We start from the raw sequence: 27,223 nt of genomic DNA on the forward strand, positions 1-27,223 counted from the left end.
TGCACAACGCAGGCCACAGAATCTCACCCACCCACTCCTGCGATAAACCTCTCATCTATGTCTGAGCTATTGAAGTCCCCAAATCGTGGTTTAAAGACTTCAAGGAGCAGAGAATCCTCCAGCAAGTGACCCGTGCCCCATGCTACAGAGAAAGGTGAAAAACCTCCAGGGCCTCTTCCAATCTGTCCTGGAGGAAAATTCCTTCCCGACCCCAAATATGGCGATCAGCTAAACCCTGAGCATATGGGCAAGATTCACCAGCCAGATACCCAGGAAAGAATTTTCTGTAGTAACTCAGATCCCACCCCATCTACCATCCCATCACAGGCCATTGGGCCTATTTACCATGAATATTTAAAGATCAATTAATTACCAAAATCATGTTATCCCATCTCCTGCATAAACTTATCAAGTTTAATCGTAAAGCCAGATAGGTCTTTTGCCCCCACTGCTTCCCTTGGAAGGCTATTCCAAAACTTCCCTCCTCTGATGGTTAGAAACCTTTGTCTAATTTAAAGTCTAAACTTCCCAATGACCAGTTTATATCCATTTGTTCTTGTGTCCACATTGGTACTGAGCTTAAATAATTCCTTTCCCTCTCCAGTATTTATCCCTCTGATATATTTATAGAGAGCAATCGTATCTCCCCTCAACCTTCTTTTGTTAGGCTAAACAAGCCAAGCTCCTTGAATCTCCTTTCATAAAACAGGTTTTCCATTCCTCGGATCATCCTAGTAGCCCGTCTCTGTACCTGTTCCAGTTTGAATTCAAACAGGTCGTCTCAGCTATCTGGTGGCCACCTGAGCAGTGGGCCACCATCCTGACCCCATGTCTAACGGGGATGGCCCAAATTGCATACCAGGGCTCCCCACCAATGAGGCCTGGGATTACAGGTGAGTAAAGGCCACACTTCTCAACGCACTGGACATCATCTCGGAGACTTTCTGATGGCAGTTCTAGGGGAAGGGACACCCACCAGGCACCCAATCCCAGATTGTTGCCCAAGAGCTGAAGGACACCTGCTGGTGGTGGCTCCAACCTGGCATCTCATATAAGGGGGGCCTTGGAACCTGAGACCCCATTCACACCCACTGAAACAGGAGATGCGGCTTTCTCCTATGGCTGTTTTGGACACCTGCAGTGGGAATGCTCCCTGATGGACTGTACCTTTGACCAGGTCTGTGTGGTTGAGTTCCATGCCTCAAGCAACCTGCCACAAAAATTATGATCTCTGTAGCTGTTGGTCGACTACCAGCTCTCGCCCTTGTCGACTTGGGCTATGGGCAGATGTTCAAAGGCCGGCAGTTGGATCCTCCAATGGACCCCAGCCTCAGGGTGATCTGCCTGCAGTGCATCCACAGCAATGTGAAGCTGTATCCCAGTGCCTGGGTACTGCTGACATGAACGGAGTGACCAGACTGATCACGGTAGGGCTGGCATCTAGGCTCCCCTAGCCTGTGATCCTGGGAAGGGACTGGCCAGACTTCCCCAAACCCCGCACACAGTGAACCTGGGGACCCTTCCCCTTCACACACACCCCCGTGCTGTTGGCCTTGGAAGGAAATCCCCTGAGGTAGAATGAGAGCTGGAGGAGGACCATGACTTCAGAGACCTGGGCAGAGATGTTGTTAAAGGGCTTTCCCTTCACCCCTTTCCCTAGTTCTTGTCATGCAAACAGAAAGTAGAAGACCAGAAGTCTGAAGTGCAAGAAATTCAATGTTTATTGGGGTTAGTTCCAAGCAAGCATGCTGGCAGAGTCTGTTTCTCAATGTTCCATTTCCTGCTCTGATACCACAGGACATTTACCCCATGTCCCCCTTCCCAGCTCTGATGCCGCGGAGCCTTTACCCCATGTCCCCCATTCCAGCTCTGACACTGCAGAGCTTTGCCTCTGTCCCCGTTCCCCATTCACCTATTCCACCTTCCCTATTCCCCATTCCCTATTTTCCCCTCCTCCTCCTTAGCAGGCCCAAATATACCTGCAATGCACAGTCCCACTTCTTACAACTTATTGTCATGTTCCATTTGGGAGGGTCATGAATTGGGGTCTTTGTCCCACCCCTTTTGTATCCCATGGGAGGGGTAAGGATTGAGGTTGTGTTTTGGCCAAGGCCTGGCTTTTCTTTGGCTTTTAGTGTGTCTTATGCCTGCCCCCCATTCCTCCTTGCCCCTCCCGACTGGTTGCTTGACCTTGCCTTGAGATAAGGAGCTGAGGCAGTCTTCAAGTGTGCGCTCATATATTACATTCCCACCATGCCCAGTAACACTTTAACTGCTCTATCCCTTATCTCTTACCATTGTATTAACAAACCCATCTGGCTAGGGAGAAGCAACACACACAGTGTCTTTTGTTCTTTGTTCACACATATTAGTATAAGATATAAGAGTATCAAAAAGTGAACCCCATAATTCTATCTCAGGCTGACAAACAAGCCTATATGCTAACAAAGGCCAAGATCCCCCCACCAACTGATGAGGATGGCCCATTCCGGGCATTGAATTTAGCTGGGATCAGAGGGAAGACTCCATACTCAGCTGGGCATATCTGAGCAGCTGGCTGCAGTCAATGGAGAGGTAATTGACCCCCAATGAGTGAACCAGTGGCTCCAGTTTGAGCTAACCAATAACTGCATCACTAACACAGTGACTGAATTCCATGGATATTTAGAGACTTGCAGATCTCATATGAAATGGGACAGAAAGCATTAATCAAAACTCCAGACTACTCAGCAGGTAAGATTCCAGTGAAAATAAATCTATCCTTTAACATCATAATAAGTGGCTTATAATTTATGTGACAGTAAAAATAATAGAAGCCTCAGGAGACAATTTCTCTGCACTAGTCAATGGGTAGTGAACACGAATTATTTGCTTAGATGTCCAGTGACAGGTACTGCAGCTGCTGTAGTTGCCATCTGTATTCTTAAAACCCTACAAAACAGGAGGGGAATGTGGTTAGCCAGACAGCATGAGATACTGCTTTGAAACCTTTATTATAGCTTTTTATGGCTTGGTAATTACTTGTACCCACTGTATTAGATTATTCATTTATCCCTCTTGTCTTTTAAAGCCCCAGAACATATTTACTGGTATGGATAATGAATTGTATCTTTTAATTCCATCAAAGAATGAAGATTTATTTTGTGTTAGAAAAATTCATTTTCAAATCCTTTTTTCTTCTCCCTTCACTGATTAGCTTTATTGAGTAAGATGCCTGCTGAGGCAACACTTTAAAAAATCCATGCATGTATGGACAGAAGAACCGTAAAGATACGAACACCAGAGTTATGGACTGATCAGTCAACCAGACACCATGTGAAACTGGAAGTAACCAATCAGGCAGCAGTGAAGACCAAAAAAAAAAAAAAAAAAAAAAAAGGCCAATACTGTACTGAGCCTGTATTGCATCTTAAAGGTAGGCATATCTGGGCTACCTGTCCCCACTCCTCCCTAGGAGTGGGAAAGCCACTTACAGCTATGAGGTGAAGACGCCTGCGCTGCCAACTCAAGGCAGCCAGAGCAGGAGCAGTGCTGGGGACTGTGCTGTTTTCATCCCCCCACTCCCTGGCCAGGAGGAGACATGCTGTTTTCACACACACACCCAGGCCGAGAAAGGGACAAGCTTGCAAACTCAATCTGACCCAGGGACAGAAGCTGCCTGCAAGGAAGCTGCCGGTACTGAGGAGGGAGCTACTGCTGGAGCCTGGCCTGGAGTGTCCGCTGCTGAGGCTGGAGCCCAAACTGCATTTTGTTCAGCCTTACAAATATTTCAGAGTTACAGACAACCTTAATTCCCGAGGTAACTGTAACCATAAAAGTGTTTTTTTAAAGCATAAATAGTAAGCTCTCCACTGTAAGCCTATCAACACTTCTTTCATATCAGATACAGCTGTCTACTTTATTTAATACAGGCAAATCAGATATTGTGGCCTCTTCCTGCAAATCTGAGGACCCTGGACTTTTTTGATGTAATCTTATTGCCCCAATAGTTGCTGCTGGAATTTTAGAGATTTTTGCCCCCCACCCCTTTGTTTTGTATATATTCTAATTAGAGGACAAAGAATGCGGAGGTGGGCTTTGCTAAAAATTTTCCTTTTCATTTAAGGGATTGTTTTTCAAGGGAAATTAAATTAAAGAAACCATATATTTATAAGTAGATGGAAGCCTGTGCTAGGTAAACAATAAGGATTGTAATTCTTGCTCTGCTTCCAGGATTGGAATAACATTAAATCTTGCAGCTGTTCAAAATTTGCATTTTGCCTAAACTGAGTGGAAATTTTGAGTTCTAACTCTAAAACAAGTTTCTCCATTCCTACTAAAAATAACAAACAGCTCATGAACCACAGAGAACATCGGGATCTTCACCTCCAGTTCCTAGTAGAGAGATGGTGAAATTGCAAACATGACTGTCACAACTGGCATTTACTGGTTGGTGGTCACAAAGACTGAGGCACAGATTCTCAGCCCTTCTCCGCTCTCATTGCATAGCTCAGGTGGCAGGAAGGGAGTGGGAACTGGGTGCAATCTTTGCACTGGCATTTCCCTCATGAATAGTGAGGTTCCTCGGGGGTCAGAGCCAGCACAGTCCTGATGAAATGGATATGTTGAGAGTGAGGAGACACAGGGAGCAGGAAAGGCCAGAGCATGAGCCAGCAGACAGGTGGATCTTATGCTGTTTATGGCTGCAGCAGAGCTGGGGGCTGGGCAGAGAAATGGGGAGTTGTAACCAGCTGCCTGACAGGACCCCTAGCTCTGCTTCACCACGCATAAACTTTGCAAAACAGAGAATCTAGCTGAGAGCTTAATTGTGCCATTTTGACACAATCCATAGTAAGGGCCATATGGAGCTGTAGCAGATGTTTAGCCTCTATTCTGCATTCCCTCAGGGACTGCATCTTACTCTCCCCTGTGTGAATGGCCAATTTTGCCTTTTCTCTACCCATTCTTTCCAGAGGATGGAGCATCCTGTGAATGCAGGTGATGTATTTCTCCCTAGTCCCTGGCCCTTATGCAGAGGGCACTGTGTGCATCAACATCAGAGTCACAAAGAACCTCTCCCTGAATGAGCATGGATACTAAATACGGAAGAGAGACCCTCTGTCTGAACATATCCCTCTTTCCTCATGGAAGGGAAGTGGTGTCTCCCTGGCACTGTGTCTGCACCTTCTGAAGGGTCCTAGACTGTAGGAACAGTTTAAACTGTACCCCTCCATGCTGTATAACCCCCTGTTTATGCTGGGAGGTGTTAACGGCTGCCATCAAGTGGGTCTTTAATCTATAGACAAAGACCTGGTTAGAGCCAATGCATGTGCTTAACACCCTTCTTTTGGGCTGAATAAAAGGAGCAGTTAAATGTCCCTGGTAATGTAGTGATAGATGGAAACACTAAGAGGCTACTGCCCAAGGCGCTTGGCCAGGCCATGTGGTCTGAGGGTTCCCTGATTGCAAACATGCAGGCTGAGAGAGTGGTTGTGGTTGTGTGTGTCTGTGTGTGTTGATCAGAAAGCCAGCAGACAGCAAGAGAAGCAGTCGTGAGGATGGCTCTGAGAGGGAGCAGAGACAGACTTCCTTGGGCATAGCATTCATAGGTGAGGCAGACTTGGAAAGAGTGAGCAAGGAAACTGCCTGCTGCACTTTGTTTTTACTGTGTTCAGGGAAATAGGACTTTGTGTATATGCTTTGTAAATAAACAGGATCACATCAAAGACACACCTAACAGGAACAACCGTACGAGTCCCCTTATATTGGCTAACCACTCAGGCCAAAGGGGCAATATCTCTTAAAGCAGTTGGGGATCTGTGGGGAGCCCGAAGCCAGTGTGGGGCACAAGGCATTTGTATAGACATACCTGGCTTCCGGTGGCCTCTCCAAGATCTGGAACAATCTTAAAAGATCCACGGTTTCTGAGAGTTGAACCTTGAGCTTTTTCCTTAGGGAGAGGGTCAAATCCTACTTCCCAGATGGAGTGATCAGATAAAAACTCATGAAAGGTAAACTGTGTGAGGAGGAGATCTGGCCTATTATCATTAATGCTGGAATCATAGTACTCCGTGTATTCCTTGGATTCTGCAATTGCTTCCCTTAGGACATGGCTACACTTGCAGATGTAGAGTGCTTTGAGTTAAACCAGCCTTCGGAAAGCGCAGTAGGAAAAGCGCTGCAGTCTGTCCACATTGATAGCTGCAAGCGCATTGGCGTGGCCCACATTAGCAGCTCTTGCAATGCCACAGAGAGCAGTGCATAGTGGTAGCTATCCCAGCATGCAAGTGGCTGCAACATGCTTTTCAAGTGGGGGTGGGGTGGAGTGTGACAGGGAGTGTGTTATGTGTATGTGGGGGGAGAGAGAGTGGGTTTTGGGGGGGCTGAGAGCATGTCAGCATGCTGTCTTGTAAGTTCAGACAGCAGCAGACCCCCTCACTCCCGCCCCTCTCACACACAGAATTCCACACTAATGGCTTGCTTTGTCCTGGAGCAGATAAGCATGTCGGCTGTCAGAAACGGCGCTTTGAAAGGGCACATCTGCATTCCTACAGTGAGTTCAAAACAATAAGAAGAGTGGCCACTTGACTTAAGGGGATTATGGGATGTTTCCGGAGGCTGATCAAAGCCAGTAATGCAACACTTCGTTCACACTGATGCTGGGGCATTTCAGCTGGGACGCACCAAGCGTTATGTTTCTGGTGGAGGTGGATTACCAGAAGTGCTCCAGCTGTAGAGTCCAGGCACTCTACATGCCTTGCCAGTGTGGATGGGTCATGAGTTAGGGTGCCTGGGGATGCTTTAATGCACTCTAACTCACAAGTGTAGCCAAGCCTTAGGCTTTTTCAATTGCTTAGTACTTTGCTGTCTGGCCTTTACAGCTTTCCCTCGTTTACAGTCTCATTAACCTTTGAGGAATGAGGTGATTTGGACACAGGAACAAGACAAAGCATAGAGAATCTGAGAAGGTCAAAGCAGTACAAGTTACAGCTGCACATCACATAATGGGTTTTGTATCAATGTGTCCTGATGCCACACTCTTATGTCAAAGATTTCAATGAGGAGGAAGTAACACAATGTTCATCATTCCCATAACGAACATTGAACCAGATCCTTAGCCCTATATGGTTCCTGGGCATTGTTCTGGTGGTGCAAAGGAATACTGAAGCTGCCCCTAGCCTGCCCCCTGGGTCTTGCTTTGGCATGGAGGCATTCTTGTGTGATGTCAAGCCAGCACAGCCAACTATATGCCACCTTTAGTGTAGGTGGTATGCAAGGGCCAGGGTGGCAAGGGCCTTTAGTGTGGCCAGGGTAGAGGGGTGTGGTTGGAGTGTAACTGTGATTTAGTGATCCAGTGCCCCACTTGTGGGTTGTTACAACCAGTGCAATTTAGAGCAGCCTTAGAGCATTATGTGATATATGCTGGGTGCTGAACTGGCCTCTGGCAATCTTGGAAATTGGGGAACTGCAATAATTTTATAACATTTGAAGCAGCACCTAAAGGCCCATATTGGAATTGGGGTCCCTTTGACCATTGTACAAACAGACAGGTCCCAGTTCCGAAGAGCTTACCAGGGTCTAAGGAAACTCTGAATGTTAGACTTCTATCAATTAGCATGTTCTGTGCTTTTTGGTACAGTTACATTTGGATCTGTGATAATTGTTTTGCTCCTCGTGATATGCTCACTTTCTAAGTTCACTACATTCCACAGGGCATAGGGCAGTTTGGTTTGGCTTAGAAATGTGCCTGATGACTGTTCCTTTTGGTTAAAACCCACAATCGAGCCCTGCCTGTCTATAACCAATGTCGTGGAATAATTGGAAACCATAGACTATAGAAAAGGAAGGTCAGCTGCAGAGTGCCTGTGGTGGAGAGAAACGTTCAATGATTATTCCGAGGGAATGAACAGACTGAGGGTCTTCTTTCACTGACTGCCACTAGTTCAGACTTCATTACAGAACTGTCGTTTCACACTCCGCACATTGCTGTGACTTTGCCAGGGCTGAAGTTAACCACTAGCACAAAAAAGGAAAAAAAGTAACCAATCTTTGTCCCATTGTAGCAACCCTGACCTCAGAGTGCTGTGTTTACTGAATGCTATTCAATAGTTAAAAAACTCCATGAACCCAGAGTTAAGGTTGCTTGGGGGCATGTCAGCCCCTTGCAGAACACTGAGTTGAGCAAAACAGAAACTTCTGAAAACCAGGAAATGCACAGATAGGGTTACCCCTGCAACCTTAACTCTGTCCTCTTTCGGCAATGCCCCAGTATGCCCCATTAACATTCCTAGCTTTGCTCTTCCAACCCCCAGTTGCTGGAATGTACATGCTCTTCACCTGCTTTTATAACCCATTCATCCTCATCATCCGTAGGCGTCTATCTAACATCATTAATGGCCAAAAAGGCAGGAGGGGTTGCCACTTTCCCTTTTTCCTCTTTGAGTGATGCCTCAGTGTGCACATAGCACGTATACTGGCTCTTGGCACTACAAGTTTCAAGAGATGCCAGATCCTGGCATGTACTCACTTAGCCGACTCATCGGAAGGAACACCACACATATACAATTAAACAGCCACCTCACAGCCTTTTAAAACTCCCTTACACTTAGGGCTTGTCTTCGCTAAAGAGCTAAAATCGTCCTTGCTGCAGTCGATTCAGCAGGTGTAGTGAAGACATGCTCGATCGATGGGAGGGCACTCTCCCATCAATTTCTGTATTCCACCTCAATGAGAGGTGGAAGCAATGTTGGCAGGAGAGCATCTCCCGTTGACATAGCGCAGTGTGGACCCCATGGTAAGTAGATCTACTAACGTAACTCAAATTGCATAGTTTAGATCAACCAGCAGCGGTAGTATAGACCTGCCCTTACTCACAGGATACCATCTCAAACTACACTTTAACTTAACCATCATTAAAATCATTAGAATCCTCTCACATTCCACCTCACTACTGACCATATCCTTTGTAATAAAAGCGCTATGCCCTGCTACTGACATAATCTACACAATTCTGCATAGAAATTATGCATCCCGAAGGTACACATGCACCTCTCCCCTTTCCTCATACACATGAGAGGATGCAAAAGATAGATCTCCTCATGTCACAATCACAGCTCTGTCACACACCTCAGAGTTCATTTCCATTGAATTTCCTAGTTTTTCTGAACAGGAAAAGATATGTTATTGGTAGGAGTTAGTAGTTATTTAGGCAGTTGTACACATCATGTCCCATATGTGCATATTGAGCCAACCAGGCCCCAAGTCAGCTGGGCCCCATCAGCCCTTCTTCAGCACACATCCCCGGCCAAGCCCCTAGCCCATGGATTGCATTCCCCACTCCAACCTGGCCCCTACTCCTCTACTGTACCTAGGCCCCTCCCATCACAATCAGGGAACACATCTCCCTGAAATCTTCCTTTATCGATTGTCAGGGACCACAAGTCTTGAACACTGGTCCACAGGGCTTGTTGGAGCTAGTAAGCCTCCAGCCTGCCAACTGTTGTCAGAACAGGAGCTGAACTCTGATATTGGGCCTGGAATCCGACTGACATAATGCTGGGTGTCCTGATTGGTTCACAGCTTCTATGTAAACCCAGCACAGGAACAGGAAGTTGTCCATGCAAGTTGGTTCTTCCTGCTTTAAACTGCTTGTCCTGAGATACCTGATCCTACTGCCTGCTGCTGATCACCTGATAACTTGACCCTGCCTCCCTCCTGACACCTGATTTGTGGTTTGCCCTCTGGCCTGTCTCAAACTCTGACCTCCTGGTAGCAGACCCAGCCTGACTCTTGATTCCTGCTCTGACTACTATATCAGACCACCCACATCCTGGTCATGACGTTGGTAGACGAATGTTTCTTCCCCTCTCCCCCCGCCTCCATTCCTACTACCTAACTGAAATGCAGTGACTGGAGAGAATGTTACAGTGAAATACTGATCCTGGTTGTGTGGTGCAACGGTTGGAGGTTTGATTTTATGGCAGGTCTGGTGAGAGAAATCACAGAACGGGTTTCTGTTCCAAAATACTGACACTTTTATGTCTGAGAGAAAGATCCTCTGTCCTCTATCTCCAAAAACCTCTGAGGTGCCAGAGCTTGTAATGTTTCTATGCCATACAGTACACATTTTCTGCTCAGCCATGAACCCTCCAATTTCCTGATTAATGTTCTTCCAACACTTATTAATAACTTTCATATGGTCACGGTAGCAATTATTCAGACACTCAATCAAATCAGAGGGAACCATCATAGCTCCTGGACACAAATCTCTGACAGAGTCCAAACCTACTCTCATGTATTTTATTAGGTGCACACAAGGAATGAGGCCCAGATCATTTCTTCCATGTCATTGGTTAGACACTGCAGAGTGGGCAAAACATGATGCCATGTCTGCAGGCCATCTCTGCACCCATATCAGTCTTGAATAGCAACACCCAGGTCACGGTGTACTCCTTGCTCTCCCACAAACTTTTGCAACCTCATGACCAAGGAATTGCTGAGAATTCACACATTGGCAACCATGGCAGTGCACATATTTCTTTTCCCTTAGTGCAGTGGTTCTCAAACTTTTGTATTGGTGACCCCTTTCACACAGCAAGCCCCTGAGTGCAACCCTCCTTATAAATTAAAAACACTTTTTTTTATGTTTAACACTGTTATAAATGCTGGAGGCAAAGCAGGGTTTTGGGGTGACAGCTGACAGCTCGTGACCCCCCACATAATAAGCTCACAACCCTCTGAGGGGTCACGACCCCCAGTTTGAGAACGCCTTATTGGTTGAAGTACCTGTACTGTCCATTCCAAATCTCCACACTGTATGTCTTTGGAAGCAACACATTAGTCTGTCTCCAGATCAGGAAGTAGCCACTTGACCCCATTCTCCAGCGGCTAGTAAAATACAGATTTTCTCGACGAATCAATCCAAGGCTTGCCTGTCACCTGTCCTCATTGCCCACCTACTCTGCAGTCCCAACCCTTCTCCCTGTCCCTTTCTCTTCTTTCCAACCTCCTTCCCCCTACAAAGTCCTCTGTCTGTGGCTCTGGCTCTTCCCTTCCCAGTATAACAAAAATGTTGGTAAACTGGCTGCTGACTATTCTGCTCTGTTCCCAGTAAACCTCCCCATAAAATAACAGAGAAAACTTGTAGCAAGCGACATGAGTTGTCACAAAAAATACGAATTATCCTTTCTTTGTTGCACAGGTATAGAGAAGTTTGGACTAGAAATGTCATTCACAAGGGGAAATAGCATTGGCACATTCCCTCAAATTATTATTAAGCATTAACTTGTCCTTAGTTATGTTATGTGAAGAGTGAATTCACAGCCTTCAAACTCAGTGAGGTCTCTGAGTCATCCAGTCATTAGCACTTCTCAATTTAACAGTACAGAGCAGCAGAAGGAAATAGGGTTTGGGGGATGAAGATGGCTGTAACTTGGAAACCCTTTAGTCAAGTGACCCCAAATTTGGATCACTAGCGCTATCCTGTGACCCATGAGGCACACCAAATTTCAAAACAATCTGAATAACCATTCAGATTTCAGAATATTTACAAGAGTTCAGGTTTAAAGCATATAAATGATGGGAATAGAAATCCTCTAGCCATTTTGCCATGTGCACTGTAAAAATATACATTTTCTTAAATACCATTCTCAGTGTGCATCCCCCAAAGATTTAGTGGGTGCCTTGCACACTACTTTGAGTAAAACTTGTCAGATTGAGACCATCCTGATCTGCATCACATCAATGGTTTAATCTCTAGCTCGTCTCGAAACCCCCCCCCCCCCGCCACCTAGGAACTTTTTGAAAAACTGCTATTTTTCAGGGTATATATCTTCACAACCCCTAGCTCAAATGACTCCGAATTTGGATGGCTCACTCTAACTTGCACTCTCCTGAGGCACACGAATCTTTGGTGGAATCTGACTAAGCATATCTATTTTAGAGGACTTAGAATGGTTAACCTTTAAGCAGAAGGTGAGATGCACCCATAACTAGAGTGGTGCTGCTGTAACATAACAATGGAATGCATGACAGTGTGTGGGTTGATGTTTTATATGGGATAGTTGTATTACTCAGAAGCAAATCAGTTCTCTCAGCCTCTCCCACTCGTGCAGGTCCTTCTTGGAAATGTGGACTCAATAGCTTAGATTGATTTTTGAAATCTTAATATAGCAAAGCAGTACAACACCTGTTTAACCCATCTAGTATAGAATTGCTAAAATACCTAATATAAGGTATTTTTAAAATGCCTCTCATCTTATTATCTAAGCACCAAGTAGATTAGTAGGTAACCCACATCTGACTATAATTAAATGGTTACTGATATGTTGTTCATAATCACCAATGGAACTGTTTGCAGCAGTAAGCCCTACACTTGATAGTAGGTATTCTCAGTATAGGGGAAGCCTAATTTATACTATTCTAATATGAACTCTAAGGTGATGACAATTAAGGATGTGTTTTGTAGAAATGCAGAAAATTTCCACTTGATCACTACTAACCAGCTTGAATGCAGAAAAAAAAATATTACTCCTGTTTAAAACACAAAGTAGCTAAAAAAATCCCAGTAATTTCCTATAGCAATATGTGGGCCTTTGGCTGTGACAGGGTAATTGTAATCATGCATGAGATTCAGACTCTTCAAACAGCTCTTCAATTATAGGCTAGTAATCCTCACTGGCTCAAGAGATACATATCTCATATACTCACAGAATGCAGGGAGTTATGAATTTTTTGACTGCCATTCCAGTGTCTTTCTTGTCATAAAAGCTAATAAACCCATCAAAGGCAAGGGCTGAAAATTTATTTTGTGTGATTTTTATATTAAAAGGGGGAGGGAGAATATGGGTGATGACTTTGCTTGTATAGGGCAAAATTTGCGGTTTTCAAACTGTAACACTGTGGATAGATAAAGCTGCATTATCTATACTTTTGAAAGGATGGTACCTCGTCTGGAAAAGTAAGTTGTGACCCGCTTGCTTGCCTGTATCACTAGAGAATGTTCATTGACTTCAGTAGAACTACTTGCAAGCAGAGGGAAAACCAAATTTGGTCCTGTGAAGTTGCCTGTGCTTGTATCATTGCAGTGTCTCTGCATTTGTAGTTTCAAGAGGACTTATCAGGTCAAAATTATAATGTGTTATATGTCGCATTCCAGCAAAGTCAATGGGACTACTCATGTGCTTTGCTGGATATGAGTAATAAATTGTCGATCTAAGGGGGAGGCAATGTCTTCCTGATTGAAAATCTTTTTTTTAAATACCTTCTACTGTCACCAGGAAATAAAAACAACTCTAAACAATATCAGCTGTTTGTTGAAAACCAAGAGTGCTCTGGGCTCTGCAGAAACAGCATCTGTTTTTTGTACTGTGTGATTTAGTAAGGCAGAGACTGTGACAGACTGTCAAGCAGGAGAGGGAAGCACATGTGTGCTAACAAACCCCATGCTCACAGCACTGCTGTCATAATTGATAGTGGCGTTATCATAATCATTGAAGCTGCTGCGTGAACAAGGAAGTGGCCCAAGCAAAACTAACCATGTTAATTTCAGCCCCATGGCAAACATAATGATTTGATTGTTTGCTATATCAACAAGGACAACTACAAATTCTTTTATTGCTGTATTTTCAAGTTTGAGAGAGAGAGAGGTTTAAACAAAGGAGAATAACAAAACAACTTCACAGCATCTTTTAATCAAAGGAGGAAAAATCTGGATGACTGGAGATAGAACATATATTCCTGAATCCTTTATCTGGATTTTATTGTCAGTAAAGGTTATATCTAAATCCAAATGAACACAACATTGGCAAATAGCTTACTTTGTCTTCTAGTTTCTCTTTCATCTTTATCATTACTGCTTTTTACTTTTAGTCACCAATATCCTTTCACCTCCATTTTTTACTCTGTCCAGTCCATATTCAAATCATTTGGACAGCTGAATCTTTCAAGACATAGGCCAAACCTCCCAGATTGATGTGTAAGTGGCTCTAAATATGGGCTTGTCTATGCAGGGGCATTTAATTCAAAGGTTTTGATGTGTGTCAGGTGACTCACAGTACATGAGTTGCACCAATAGCAGGCACATGGAACACTTGTTCCATTTTCAATTTGCATTGTGTGAACACATGGCAGCAGCTTTCTGCAAACTGATGGTGTTCTCCGGGCATATTCCCAGGGTGTCACAGGTCCAGAGATCTGTGCAATGCCCCATCTTTTAAATAGTCTCTTGGAGGAACCCCTTCTGTGTGCCCCACTCTTCCTTCAGGGTAGGCTATGCAGCCTCAATGCCTCCCAGGCTGAGCCTCAAGCTTCCAGCACTCCTGCTTCACACCGTGAGCTCTGCTCAGTGAGTCCAACTGCGATAGACTAGTGGTAGAGACTTGTACCTCTTCAGGGACTCCTGGACCCTGGGAAGTATGTGCAGTGACATTCAATCAATGTTTTTAAAACAGAGTAGGATTAATTAGTCAAGTGGAATGCTGCTTTGGAAATCTTTAGGTTAGCATAGATAGAGATAACGTTTAGATAGAGATAAAGGTTAAAGCATAATCCATTCTGTTCAAGCCAGAGTAATTCATCAGCCAGCCTGCCGAAAGCTCTATATCTTTCTGACTTTCTTAGTAGTCTCTGCTAATGACCAGTAGAGAGCGCCCAGCAACCAACTTCTTATTCCCTCCCAGGCCTTTGTTTTTCAGCTAGGGCTATGCTGAGTTCACAGCCCCCATTAGGAGGCAGGGACAAGCACAATCTTCCAGGTTGTTGACAGCTAGGTATCTGTCAGGGATCTTGAACCTTAGTCCACAGGGCATGAAAGAGTTAAATAGTCTTTACCTGCCACCCAGCGTCCTGCTAATAGGTGCTAGAATAGCAGCTGAATTCTAACAGAGGACTCCAGTCCTGGGATCTGATCGGTGGAATCCTGAGGGTTCTGATTGGTCCCCACCCTCTGTTTAACCCAGAAACAGGAAGTTGTCCAGGCAACTGGGTTCTCCTCACTTAGGACTACTTCCCCTGATCTCCTGATGACCTGACTGACTCCTGCTCTGACCACTAGGTGAGTCCACTCACATCCTGGTTGTGACTGTGTCAGTGTTCTGGTATTTTCCATTATAGTCTCAGATTTTCCATTGATATGGGTTGGCCTGGGCCAGTCCTTTCAATGACTCATTCTGTCTGCTCAGTCAGCTAGGCAATATGCGCACATCTATGTCTCTTAGTGTTCCCCATGAGCACACTTAATCCCTTTCTCTACCACTGAGTAGCAATGCTAAGGCACATATAGGATTCATAAAAAAAATTACAGAAAATTCTCACTTTGTCAATGTGGTCCTTTGCTTTGCTGCTAAGCAACATGCATCCTGGGATTGTTTTTGCTGTGAGTTTGAGGGAGCTGAGTGAGTTTAATTTGTTTTTTGGGTTTTTTTAAAATCCCATATTTCTTCTGTCTTTGCCCCAGGCTTCCTTTCTGTGCTGGCTCACACCATTTTCTAATTGCTGCCAGCCAGCATGGACCCAACAATGCTATTGTGACAAGTGCAAATACACACAGATTACCTGGGATGTATTACAGCACTCAGAGCTAGTTGAATTCAGCATCAGACTTTGCCCATTGCACTACCAAGCAGATGACGTTGGGAGCTGGGGAATATTCTATGGAGGCAGGATGAGGCAGAAGAACAGGAGGACACTGAGCTGTTTGGAACAAGAAGACTGGTTTCTGGATCACCTTAAGTTTTCAACACTGCTTCCTGGCCTGGGAAACCAGTGGGGAATGGTGAGAGAAGATTGTTTTGCGGAGCTCTTATGACCAACAGTGGTAAGAAAATTGCAGGATGGGTAGGGCTCCCTTTTTTGAAATCTTTCAGAGCTTACCCTGGAGCTTCAGCAACAGCATAGCAACATGTGGTGTCCCATACCCATGACAAAATGAGTCACCATTGACATCTGGGAGCTGGCCTCTTTGGAATGTACCAGTCTGCAGCTAACCAATTCAGTGTAGGGAGATCAGTTGTTGTGGTCAGTCTTATGCATATCTGCTATGCCAATGATAAGTTGCTGTCTAACTGGGTCATGAAGATGGGCAACGCTCAACAAATTATTGATGCCTTTGTTTGGGTGGAGTACCCAAACTGTATTGGGCAGTTGATGGAACTCATGTGTCCATCATTAGCTCTCTCCACTCCCTCCTATCCACCAGGGTGCAGAATTAATGAACAGAAAGAGGTATTTCTCCATGATGGTCCAAGGACTAGTGGGCCACCACAGCAACTTTACAGACATAAATGCAGGGTGGTCTGGGAGGGTCTATGATGCTAGAATCTTTCAATGCGTAATAGAATTAAAATTAGTGAAGAAAGGACTGTTTGCCACCACAACCACTATGAACATTAATGGTGTGTGTTAGGCGGCTTATTCCTTCACCCACTTACTTCCCTGGTCCTTCTCGCATGAACAGAGAGCAACAATACCCGAAGTCCAAAGGTGCAAACAATTCGATGTTTATTGGGGTGAACTTCCAGCAAGCATGATTCCAGTTTCCTTCCTTAGTATCCTCCTTCCCAGCTCTGACACCACAGAGCCTTACACCTGTGTCCCTGTTCCCATTCCTACCCTTAGCCAAACATGATTCCAACTTCCTTACTCCCATTCCCTGTTCCCATTTCCCCCTTTAGCAAAACATGATTCCAATTTTCTTACCCCCATTCCCTGTTCCCATCTCCCTTACCCACATGCCCATGCCCACCCCCACCCACTCACTTCCTCCCTCATTGACTACAGATTATATAGTAAAACTTGAGTTCTGCTTAGCTATACCTTAACCAATCATTTTCCTGAAATTTAACTAACCAATCCTAACATATTGTAACATGATTATGTAACCAATTATATCCCACCACCTTAATTAGTTTACACCCAGCAAAATTAATTATACAGCAGACAGGAACAATCACAGAACCAGACAGAGATTATACAGACAAACAATAGCAAAGTGGGAACTACAATGACAAGACAACACAGAAGCGAGGATTTCACATCCCAGCTATTGATAAGTGAGTTCTTGCCAGACAGGATGCTATCAAACTAAGTTTCCTTTTACATTTTCTAGGTACTTCCCTTTCTCTGGAGGTGATAGGAATACAATCCTGTCCTGATAGTGCCTGACAGCCCAATAGCACCTTATTTCAATGTGACTAGTTTGGAATGTGAGGATGTGACCGGTCGCTTCCCAGCTTATGGCTGCCTCTGCTGCTTAGCCAAAGGCCTTAGCCTAAGAACAGGGCCTCAGACTGTCACAGTAAGAGAAGGCCCTTACACCAGCAGACAGTGATTTTGATTCTTTCTTTTATACCTCTATCACTAGCCAAGTGATAAGAATACACCTAAATTCTTAGAGTATAGGCCTTTACAGACAGGCCTGAATATCTATATCCTAACAGTGTGGAGATTGGCCCTGTTATTCTGGGAGACCGGGCTTATCCCTTGATGTCCTGAGTAATGAAACCATACACGGGCTGTTTGGACAGAAGGAAGGAATGTCTTAACTATCCCCTGAGTAGTTGCAGAATAGTTGTCAAGTGGGCATTTGGCGGTTAGAAAGGCAGGCAGTGCTGTTTAGGGATTAGGTTGGAAGCTGCAGTAAAAAATGTTCCAATCATTATAACTGCATGTTTGTTTGAACTATATTTATGAGAGTAAGGGGGGAAAGTCTCACTGACTGGTGGAAGACTCAGTTGTGGAGACTTGCTCGAAGGTGCAAACAGCCAGCAAAATGTTCTACAGAGATCACAAACACCTGTAAAAAGAAAAGGAGTACTTGTGGTACCTTAGAGACTAACAAATTTATTTGAGCATAAGCTTTTGTGAGCTACAGCTCACTTCATCGGATGCATTCAGTGGAAAATACAGTGGGGAGATTTATATACACAGAGAACATGTAACAATGGGTGTTACCATCCACACTGTAAGGAGAGTGATCAGGTAAGGTGACCTATTACCAGCAGGAGAGCGGGGGCTGGGGTGGGGGAACCTTTTGTAGTGATAATCAAGGTGGGCCATTTCCAGCAGTTGACAAGAATGTCTGAGGAACAGCAGGGAGGGCAGGGGGAATAAACATGAGGAAATAGTTTTACTTTGTGTAATTACCCATCCACTCCCAGTCTTTATTCAAGCCTAAGTTAATTGTATCCAGTTTGCAAATTAATTCCAATTCAGCAGTCTCTTGTTGGAGTCTGTTTTTGAAGTTGTTTTGTTGAAGAATTGCCACTTTTAGGTCTGTAATTGAGTGACCAAAGAGATTGACGTGTTCTCCGACTGGTTTTTGAATGTTCTAATTCTTGACGTCTGATTTGTGTCCATTTATTCTTTTACGTAGAGACTGTCCAGTTTGGCCAATATACATGGCAGAGGGACATTGCTGGCACATGATGGCATATATCACATTGGTAGATGCACAGGTGAACGAGCCTCTGATAGTGTGGCTGATATGATTAGGCCCTATGATGGTGTCTCCTGAATAGATATGTGGACACAGTTGGCAATGGGCTTTGTTTGTCTGTGGGTGGTTGAAATTTAGTGTTTCCTGTGGGTTTTTTTAAAACCCTATGAATTATTTCAGCTATATTGAAAGGATTTTCTGTGTTAAATGCAATGATGACTCATAATGGATGGATTGTAAATGGTCTTTATTATGAAAGAACCATTAAAAAAGGTTTTAATGAAACCAATGGAAAAATACTGTCTTGCTATTTGATTAGTTAAATGTATTTCCAATCTACTAAATAATCAGCTATACACAAACCTTTCATTAATGCAACAGTGCAAACAAAACTCAAAGTTCAACAGTAAGAACATTTCAAATAGAACAATTTTTGAGGAGTGCAGGTGCATAAAGTTAAAAGTGAATGTACACCTTGCCTCTGGCTCTTCTTGTCTGCCTGAATTCTGGGGTTGTGCCATGGCTCAAAATTCTCAGGGGTGTTTCAGGGCCCAAAAGAGCTGGACTCCCAGTGTTCTTGATGCCCAGAAGCTGGATCTGAGAGGTGAATGAATGGGAGCACTGCTGCAGGGATACCAGAAATAGGGGTTGCATTGTTCAGGAGCTGAAGGGCATGGCTGGATCCCAAATTTTGGGACAGTATGGCCTGCTAGCCTAGCAGGAGCATATTTATCAGGAAGTCATTCTGGGTCAGGATATCATCCATGAGTTTTTAGTATCTCTGTGTGACTTTACCCCCCTGGGACTCTTACCGTCTCTAAGGTTTCTCCCAAAGAATGGGAAATGGCCTGCATGTACGGAGGGTGCTGGGTGCATATGGATTTCTGTATCTATATTTTCATGCTCGTCAAGGTGGGGTGGTTGGAGCTATGTTTCAGATTTGTTTTTGGAGTTATGTTTGTATGCTGGAGGCAGTTTTATGGCATCAGAGGTGAAAAGGGTGGGGGGTTATGGGGAGCGACCTGGATAGTAATCTCCTCTACATGCCCTTTATGCTCTCCTAACCCTCAGTAGTGTTATGCTGAGGTGATTGACTAGGAGGTGGAGATTTGCTTTACTCAAAAAGCAAAGAGCAGACTTGTAAGATGTGCTGTAATGTCCCCCAGAAGCGCTGCAGGAGTGGGAAGGTCAAGCAAGCTATACCATAGGGCCTGGGCATGTGGCTATTCCCTATAATGTGCGAATCAACATTCAGCAGTTTCTCAGCCTTAAGTTCTCCTATAGCTCCCCTGCAGACATTGAGACAGTGCAGGGAAGAATAGATAGGATCCTGCAGTGATTGTCAGCTGCACCGTGTTACAGGACATTTGTACTGCAGTGGGGAGCAGTATTGTTTGTGCCTTGACTGGGTGTGGAATATGCACTCATGCCTCATGTAAACTACGAAAGCTACCCAAACTTCTTTTCTGCAACCACTGTCTCACTAAATTGAAATTTGAACAAACAAATGTTTTTGTAATTTGAATCTGCTGTTGGGTGGGTGGGGTTTGGGGGGATACATGCTGCAACTGCATCATGCTGGCGGGAGCCATTCTGAAACAGCAGAAGGTGGGAGGGAGATGGGAGCTCCTTGGTTACATCACCAACAATAATAATACATTATACAGATTAGATATTTACATACTGAAGTTACCTCCAGGGGATCTGACTGCTTCCAGACTGGGGTTGTGGCTTGGACTTGGATTCAGTTCATACAGAGCACCAAAACAGGGTCTGGGCAGGACTGGGGCTGTCTTAACAGCCAGCTGGAATCAGATTCCTGGGTCCCTCAAAGATCCTGGCTCTAAGGGAGCAGCTCATTTCTGGCATCCCTCTGCTCATTCCCTGGTGGGTCTAGCCAGTTATCCTTGATGGGCAGTGTGTGGGCAGCGGGTTCCAAATAGTGCCTGATGGGAGGAGTTCTACTCTAATTGTGTAGAATCCTGTTCAATTGTCAAAAAATGGATAGCTCACATGTCCCCTACCGGATTTTCTCTTTTTTATCCCTCATTTCAATGTACTTTCTCTAGAGCTACTTGCTCTTTTTCCAGCAGTGGTCAGCATCCAGGTTGTGATACTTCATGGACTTCTGCTTTGCAATGTCCACAAAAAGGGCCTTATTCTTGTGGCTGGCCATAGGAGCTTCCTGAACAGATGCTTCTCCTCAAATGGCGATGAGATCCAGGGTCGCAGCATGTCTCCAAGCAGTTGACAAAGGCATTCTATGGTGCTTCTGCAGTGCTATTATGATATACTGGGATCCAGGAGGAAATGGGCAAAATCTGGCTCTGTGCTAGCTTTTGAAGAGGGGAAGGATCTTCCTGGAAACTTGACACCACGGTGGAGAAGGCACACAAGTAAATGGACCGGTCAGTAACGGTTAGCCTGCAAAACACTGTGCGATAGCCTTGGAAGCCTGCAAAAAATGTGCACATGAACAAAAGGACAGACTAATTCCGCTAGAAACAAACTTAGTCCACTTTGCAAGAGGAGTCCAGAGTTCCTGATATAAGTGGAGTCAGTGCACAGTGATGGGTTGCATTGTGTGTATACAAGCTTTGTGGAATCAAAGTAACTCAATTAGATCTAGTTTAAAACCCCAGTATAGACAGATCCTAAGTTTGTGTCATTTACGAGTTTAAGGGGCCAGAAGAAAGTGTAAATGAAACCAACTTGAACTTCAATTCTGACTGCTCTAGAGAAACCTGCAGTACTAATGCAGGCTCCTGGGATGCTTTTAAAATAAGTAGTGTCCAGACACAAAAGTATTCCATAAATTTCACAAGATTTTTCAATATTGTTGCAACTATATGATTTCTGAGCAAGTCCTAAACATCTCTGCCCTCATCAGTTCAATTCTAAATATTTTAGTTCTAACACAGGTGGCATTACAATTGCATCAGTTCATCTGTTCCTCCCAGCACAATCCCAAAGGGCTTCTACTTATCCTTCATCAACCACTTTAACCTTCAGGAACTTTGAAATCCCTGGACACATGCAAGTGCATCCCATGGAGCATGCTGTCCTGATGATGGGCTGACACTGTGGTTCCAGCCAGAAATGAAGTGAAACTTAACTATCCTGCAAAAAACTCAGGTAATACAGAGAAAGATACAAGACTGGATTCTTGAGAGCAATGGAACTATGTGGGGACACACCCATTGAGGGTCGGGTCCACAGTGTTGTGTGAATCACAGCAATTTTTCTCACATTCCATATTGGAAACACAGGCAGCAGAAGGTGCAGTAGGACTGCTAACCGTCGTCGTCATCCATCACTTCCACAGCAACTCTGCTCTGCTGCTCTTGTCTCAGTAGAGAATTTCTCCATGTTGTGCTCCCGGATACTTGTGTTCTTCCTCAGGAAATGTGCACGGTGCTAACCATCATCCTCCACCACTTCCACTGCAACTCTGCTCTCCTGGTGCCATAAATCCACCTCACAGGTCCTCTTGTTGTTCTGTATAAATATCTATTCTTGTGGCATCCATCATCATCCACCGCTTCGGCTGCAACTCTGCTTTCCTGTAGATGCCATACCACGGCAAGCATGGAGCCCGCTCAGCTCACCGCTGCTGTTGTGAGCACTGCAAACAACTAACGCATTATCCTGCAGTATGTGCAGAACCTGCAAAAGCAGGCGAGGAGGCGACCACAGTGCAATCACGATAGTGATGAGGACATGGCACAGACTTCTCTCAAAGCCCGGACCCTGGCAATTTGAACATCATGGTGGTAATGGGGCAGGTTCATGCAGTGGAACACTGATTCTGGGCCCAGGAAACAAGCACAGACTGGTGGGACCGCCTAGTGTTGCAGGTCTGGGATGAGTCCCATTGGCTGTGAAATTTTCACATGTGTAAGGGCACTTTCGTGGAACTTTGTGACTTGCTTTCCTCTGCCCTGAAGTGCAAGAATACCAAGATGAGAGCAGCCCTCACAGTTGAGAAGCGAGTGGCAATTGAGCGAGTTGAGAAGCGAGTAGCCTTCTGGAAGCTTGGAATGCCAGACAGCTACCAGTCAGTCAGGAATCAATTTGGAGTGGGCAAATCTACTGTGGGGGCTGCTGTGATCCAAGCAGCCAATGCAATCACTGAGCTGCTGCTATCACGGGTAGTGACTCTGGGAAATGTGCAGGTCATAGTGGATGGCTTTGCTGCAATGGAGTTCCCTAACTGTGGTTGGGCGATAGACAGAATGCATATCCCTATCTTGGGACCGGACCACCTTGGCAGACAGTACGTACACCGCAAGGGGTACTTTTCAATGGTGCTGCAAGCATTGGTGGATCACAAGGGACGTTTCACCAACATCAGCATGGGATGGCCGGGAAAGGTGCATGACACTCGTATCTTCAGGAACTCTGGTCTGTTTGAACAGCTGCAGGAAGGACCTTACTTCCCAGACCAGAAAATTACCATTGGGGATGTTGAAATGCCTACAGTTATCCTTGGGGACCCAGCGTACCCCTTAATGCCATGGCTCATGAAGCCGTACACAGGCACCCTGGACAGTAGTAAGGAGCTGTTCAACTGTAGGCTGAGCAGGTGCAGAATGGTGGTAGAATGTGCATTTGGACATTTAAAAGCTCACTGGCACAGTTTATTGACTAGGACCTCAGTGAAACCAATATTTCCATTGTTACAGCTGCTTGCTGTGTGCTCCACAATATCTGTGAGAGTAAGGGGGAGACATTTATGGTGGGGTGGGAAGTTGAGGCAAATCACCTGGTGGCCGATTACGCACAGCCAGACACCAGGGCCATTAGAAGAGCACAGCTGGGCACCCTGCGCATCAGAGAAGCTTTGAAAACCAGTTTCATGACTGGTCAGGCTACAGTGTGACAGTTCTGTTTGTTTCTCCTTGATGAAAAGCCGCCCCCTTGGTTGACTCTACTTCCCTGTATGCCAACCGACGTCCCCGCTTTGATCACCACTTTCAGAGGCAATAAAGTCATTGTTTCAAAATCATGCATTCTTTATTAATTCATCACACAAATAGGGGGATAACTGCCAAGGTAGCCCGGGAGGGGTGGGTGAGGAGGGAAGCACTGGGTGGGGTGGTGGATGAGGGGAGGAGGAAAGGACAAGGCCACACTACAGTTCAAAACTTATTAAAGCCAGCCTTCTGTTGCTTGGGCAATCCTCTGGGGTGGAGTGGCTGGGTGCCCGTAGCCACCTTGCCCCGTGTTCTTGGGTGTCTGGGTGAGGAGGATATGGAACTTGGGGAGGAGGGCAGGCAGTTATACAGGGGCTCCAGCAGTGGTTTGTGCTCCTGCTGCCTTTCCTGCAGCTCCACCAAATGGCTGAGCATGTCAGTTTGCTCCCCTATTAGACTCAGCATTGCATCCTCCCTCCTCTCATCGCGTACCTCCCTCCTCTCATTGTGTTCATTTAACACTTCCTGATCTCTGCCATTGTTTGCCTCCACACATTCTGCTGAGCTCTTTCAGTGCGGGAGGACTACATCAGCTCTGAGAACATTTCATCGCGAGTGCGTTTTTTTTCGCCTTCTAATCTGTGCTAGCCTCTGGGATGGAGATGACAGCGGGAGCGTAGAAACATTTGAAGCTGTGGGAGGAAAAAAAGTAGAATTTAAAAAGATACATTTTAGAGAACAAAGGGAAGACTATTTCACACTGAATCAAGCGATTCACATTACATAGCACATGTGCTTTTGGTACAAGGTCGCATTTTGCCTCTTATATTGAGTGCCTGCCAGTTTGGTGTGAGACATCACACACTCTCGGCTGGGCAACAGAATTCGGCTTGCAGGCAGCCATGGTAAGGCAAAGAGTTTTGGCTTCTTCAATCTTCATAACATGTGGGAACGGTTTCAAACAGCAGTGCCCTCCTTTCCCATATCAAGCAAAGCCCATTGGGTTGGCCATTTAAAAGGAGTGGCTGCAGTTTTAGGGTGAATTTGCAGCACAACAAAACCCGCACCCCAGTTCTCTGGGATGATCGCTTCAAACCCCCCCGCCACCGCGTGGCTAGTCTCAGGGAAGATCCCTGTCAGCCAAACGCAAAAAGCTCAGCAAGAACAGGCCTCCTGCCACCGGGAGGCAAACAGCCCAGCAGCAACAGGCATCTCTGAATGTCCCATTAAACAAATTTTTCGTATTTGAACCAGGTGACCATGAATGATATCACTCTCCTGAGGCTAATACAAAGAGATAAAGAACGGATGCTGCTTGAATGCCACCAAAGCCCGGGCCAATTTGCTGCAATGCTTTGTTCTGCAATGATTCCAGACTACTTGCTACTGGCTCGGCATGGTAAAAGTGTCTTACCATGGAGGACGGAATAAGGTTGACCTCCCCAGAAACCTTCTGCAAAGGCTTTGGGAGTACCTCCAGGAGAGCTTCCTGGAGATGTCCCTGGAGGATTTCCGCTCCATCCCCAGACACGTTAACAGACTTTTCCAGTAGCTATAGTGGCCGCGAATGCATCCCAAGTCTTCAGGGCAAATTAATCATTAAACACGCTTGCTTTTAAACCCTGTATTATATTTACAAAGGTACACTCACCAGAGATGCCTTCTCCAGCTTCATGGTCTGGGATCCCGCTTTGGGAGGGTTGGGAGGATATTGGCTCCAGGGTGATGAACAGTTCCTGGTTGCTGGGGAGAAGGGATTCTCTGCTTGCCTGTTGTGCGCTATCCTCAACCACCTCCTCCTCCTCATGTTCCTCATCCACAAAATCCTCATCCCTGTTGAGCGAGATTCCCCCTTGCAGGTGTCCATGGAGTGGGGTGGGGTAGTGGTAGGAGTGCTCCCTAGAATTGCATGCAGCTCATCATAGAAGCAGCATGTACGGGGCTCTGACCCAGAGTGACCATTTCACATCCTTTGTTTTTTGGTAGGCTTGCCTGAGCGCCTTAATTTTCATGTGGCACTGCTGTGTGTCCCTGTTGTAGCCTCTGTCCATCATGCCCTTGGAGATTTTGGCAAATATATTTGCATTTCATCTTTTGGAACAGAGTTCTGCCTGCAAGGATTCTTCTCCCCATACAGCGATCAGCTCCAGTGTCTCCCATTCAGTCCATGTTGGAGCTCTTTTGCAATTTTGCAAACTCTTTTGCAACACTTGTGCTGATGAGCTCGGCATGGTCACCTGTGCTGATCAGCTCGTCACGCTGGCCAAACAGGAAATGAAATTCAAAAGTTCCTGGGGCTTTTCCTGTCTACCTGGCCAGTGCATCTGAGTTGAGAGTGCTGTCCAGAGCGGTCACAATGGAGCACTCTGGGATAGCTCCTGGAGGCCAATACCATCAAATTGCATCCACACTACGCCAAATTCGACCCAGCGAGGTCAATTTTAGTGCTACTCCCCTCACAGGCTTGGTCATGTGGACGGGTGCAGGGTTAAATCGACCTAATGCTGCTAAATTCGACCTAAACTCGTAGTGTAGGCCAGGGCTTAGATTCAGAGGTGTGACTCAAACAGGGTAGGGATTTAGATACAGGACTCGGATGGTTTGTGGATACTAAAAGTGTCTCTGTGAAAGCTGGACAAGGACATGTTTTCTCAATAGATGAGGCATAAGGATGCTCATTTACCAGCTTTCTGGGAAATTTAGGGTATAGGGAAAAGAAAATGGTAGAGTTTTGTAAAGTATTTGACTTATTTTTAATTTAATCTTCTGACAATCTTTTATTATCATCTTTAATTTTCCAGCTCGTTGAATTTGTGATAAGTTTCATTGACTCACAACTGTAGTTTTCCAGTCAACGCTTTTTAATTGTTTTCTTTTTCTGTGGTTTTATTTTATGTTTCCACTTACCTCAAGTCCCTCTTGATTTACATAAATAATATTTAAGGTCATTCTCTCATCTTTGCTAAGGACTTGGTTCTGAATCTTATATCGGCTTTGTATTTTTAACTCTGACATCATGTACTGTGTATAAATGTCCCTTTTCTGATATTTTCAGAAATGTTTACATTTAAAAGAAAACAGGATTGAAATCAGAGTAGAAGACTAATGCCCCCTCCATAGCTTTCTTTCAAACATACCCTCAGTTGACAAGACTTGTTATAATGTTCCATTATATAATGAAGCAGTCCATATAATACAATATGCCTAAATGTTTGCATCAGTAATACAGCATCACCTATTTAAACTTGGAAAATACATTTTTTTCCTGCTACATGATCTGGGCAATAAATAAAAAGAAAGTTAAATTTTTTCTTTGATGTTCAGACTCGATAGATAATGACTTTGACTTTAGCTGGACCTCTTCAGGTGGCAGATAACCAGAATATGATGTGTATGATTAGTGAAGACAGTGTGGGGTCAAGAGGTTCAATTTCCAAATGGTCTTGGGGGATAAAACTAAAGGATTTTAAAGAGATAGCTAGACAGGATTTCAGAGACACTTAATCCTAACAAATTAGGCTGTACCTGCAGGGTGTTTGCTGTGCTGGCATATGGCTTTACATGAAATAAGGGCTCAGTAACTATTGCCTTATGTTCCTCCGGTCAGTAGGCCTCCTCTGTCATACAGTTTTCTTCAACAGCTGCTGTGTGGCACTGCTTTGGAGGAAGAGGATATCAACCTTCATGGTGAATATAATGGGAAAAGTTTTCCCATTTTATATGTCTCATATCATATGTATGTAGCTCTAATTATATATTTATAAATATATAAAATAAATGTATGTGCACATCATTATAGTTTTAACAATAAAACTAAGAAGCACTGAGCAGAAAATTTCACGGAGAAACAGAAGCAAAGTTTTGTAATTATTTTGTATTTTTTCTCCTTTTCCCC

General features: G+C 44.9%; 1 protein-coding gene across 1 annotated transcript in view; it reads left to right on the forward strand.

The window, feature by feature from the left end:
- Positions 1–1,224: 1,224 nt before the first annotated feature.
- The window catches only part of MALRD1 (MAM and LDL receptor class A domain containing 1), a 513,316-nt gene continuing 487,317 nt past the window's right edge, over positions 1,225–27,223 (forward strand). Inside the window, exon 1 of the mRNA XM_077808757.1 lies at positions 1,225–1,389. Within this exon, the coding sequence (XP_077664883.1) occupies positions 1,225–1,389 (165 nt within the window). The remainder of the gene's footprint in view (positions 1,390–27,223) is intronic.

The sequence above is a fragment of the Eretmochelys imbricata genome, chromosome 2 (assembly GCF_965152235.1).
Source record: "Eretmochelys imbricata isolate rEreImb1 chromosome 2, rEreImb1.hap1, whole genome shotgun sequence".
Lineage (NCBI taxonomy): Eukaryota > Metazoa > Chordata > Testudines > Cheloniidae > Eretmochelys > Eretmochelys imbricata.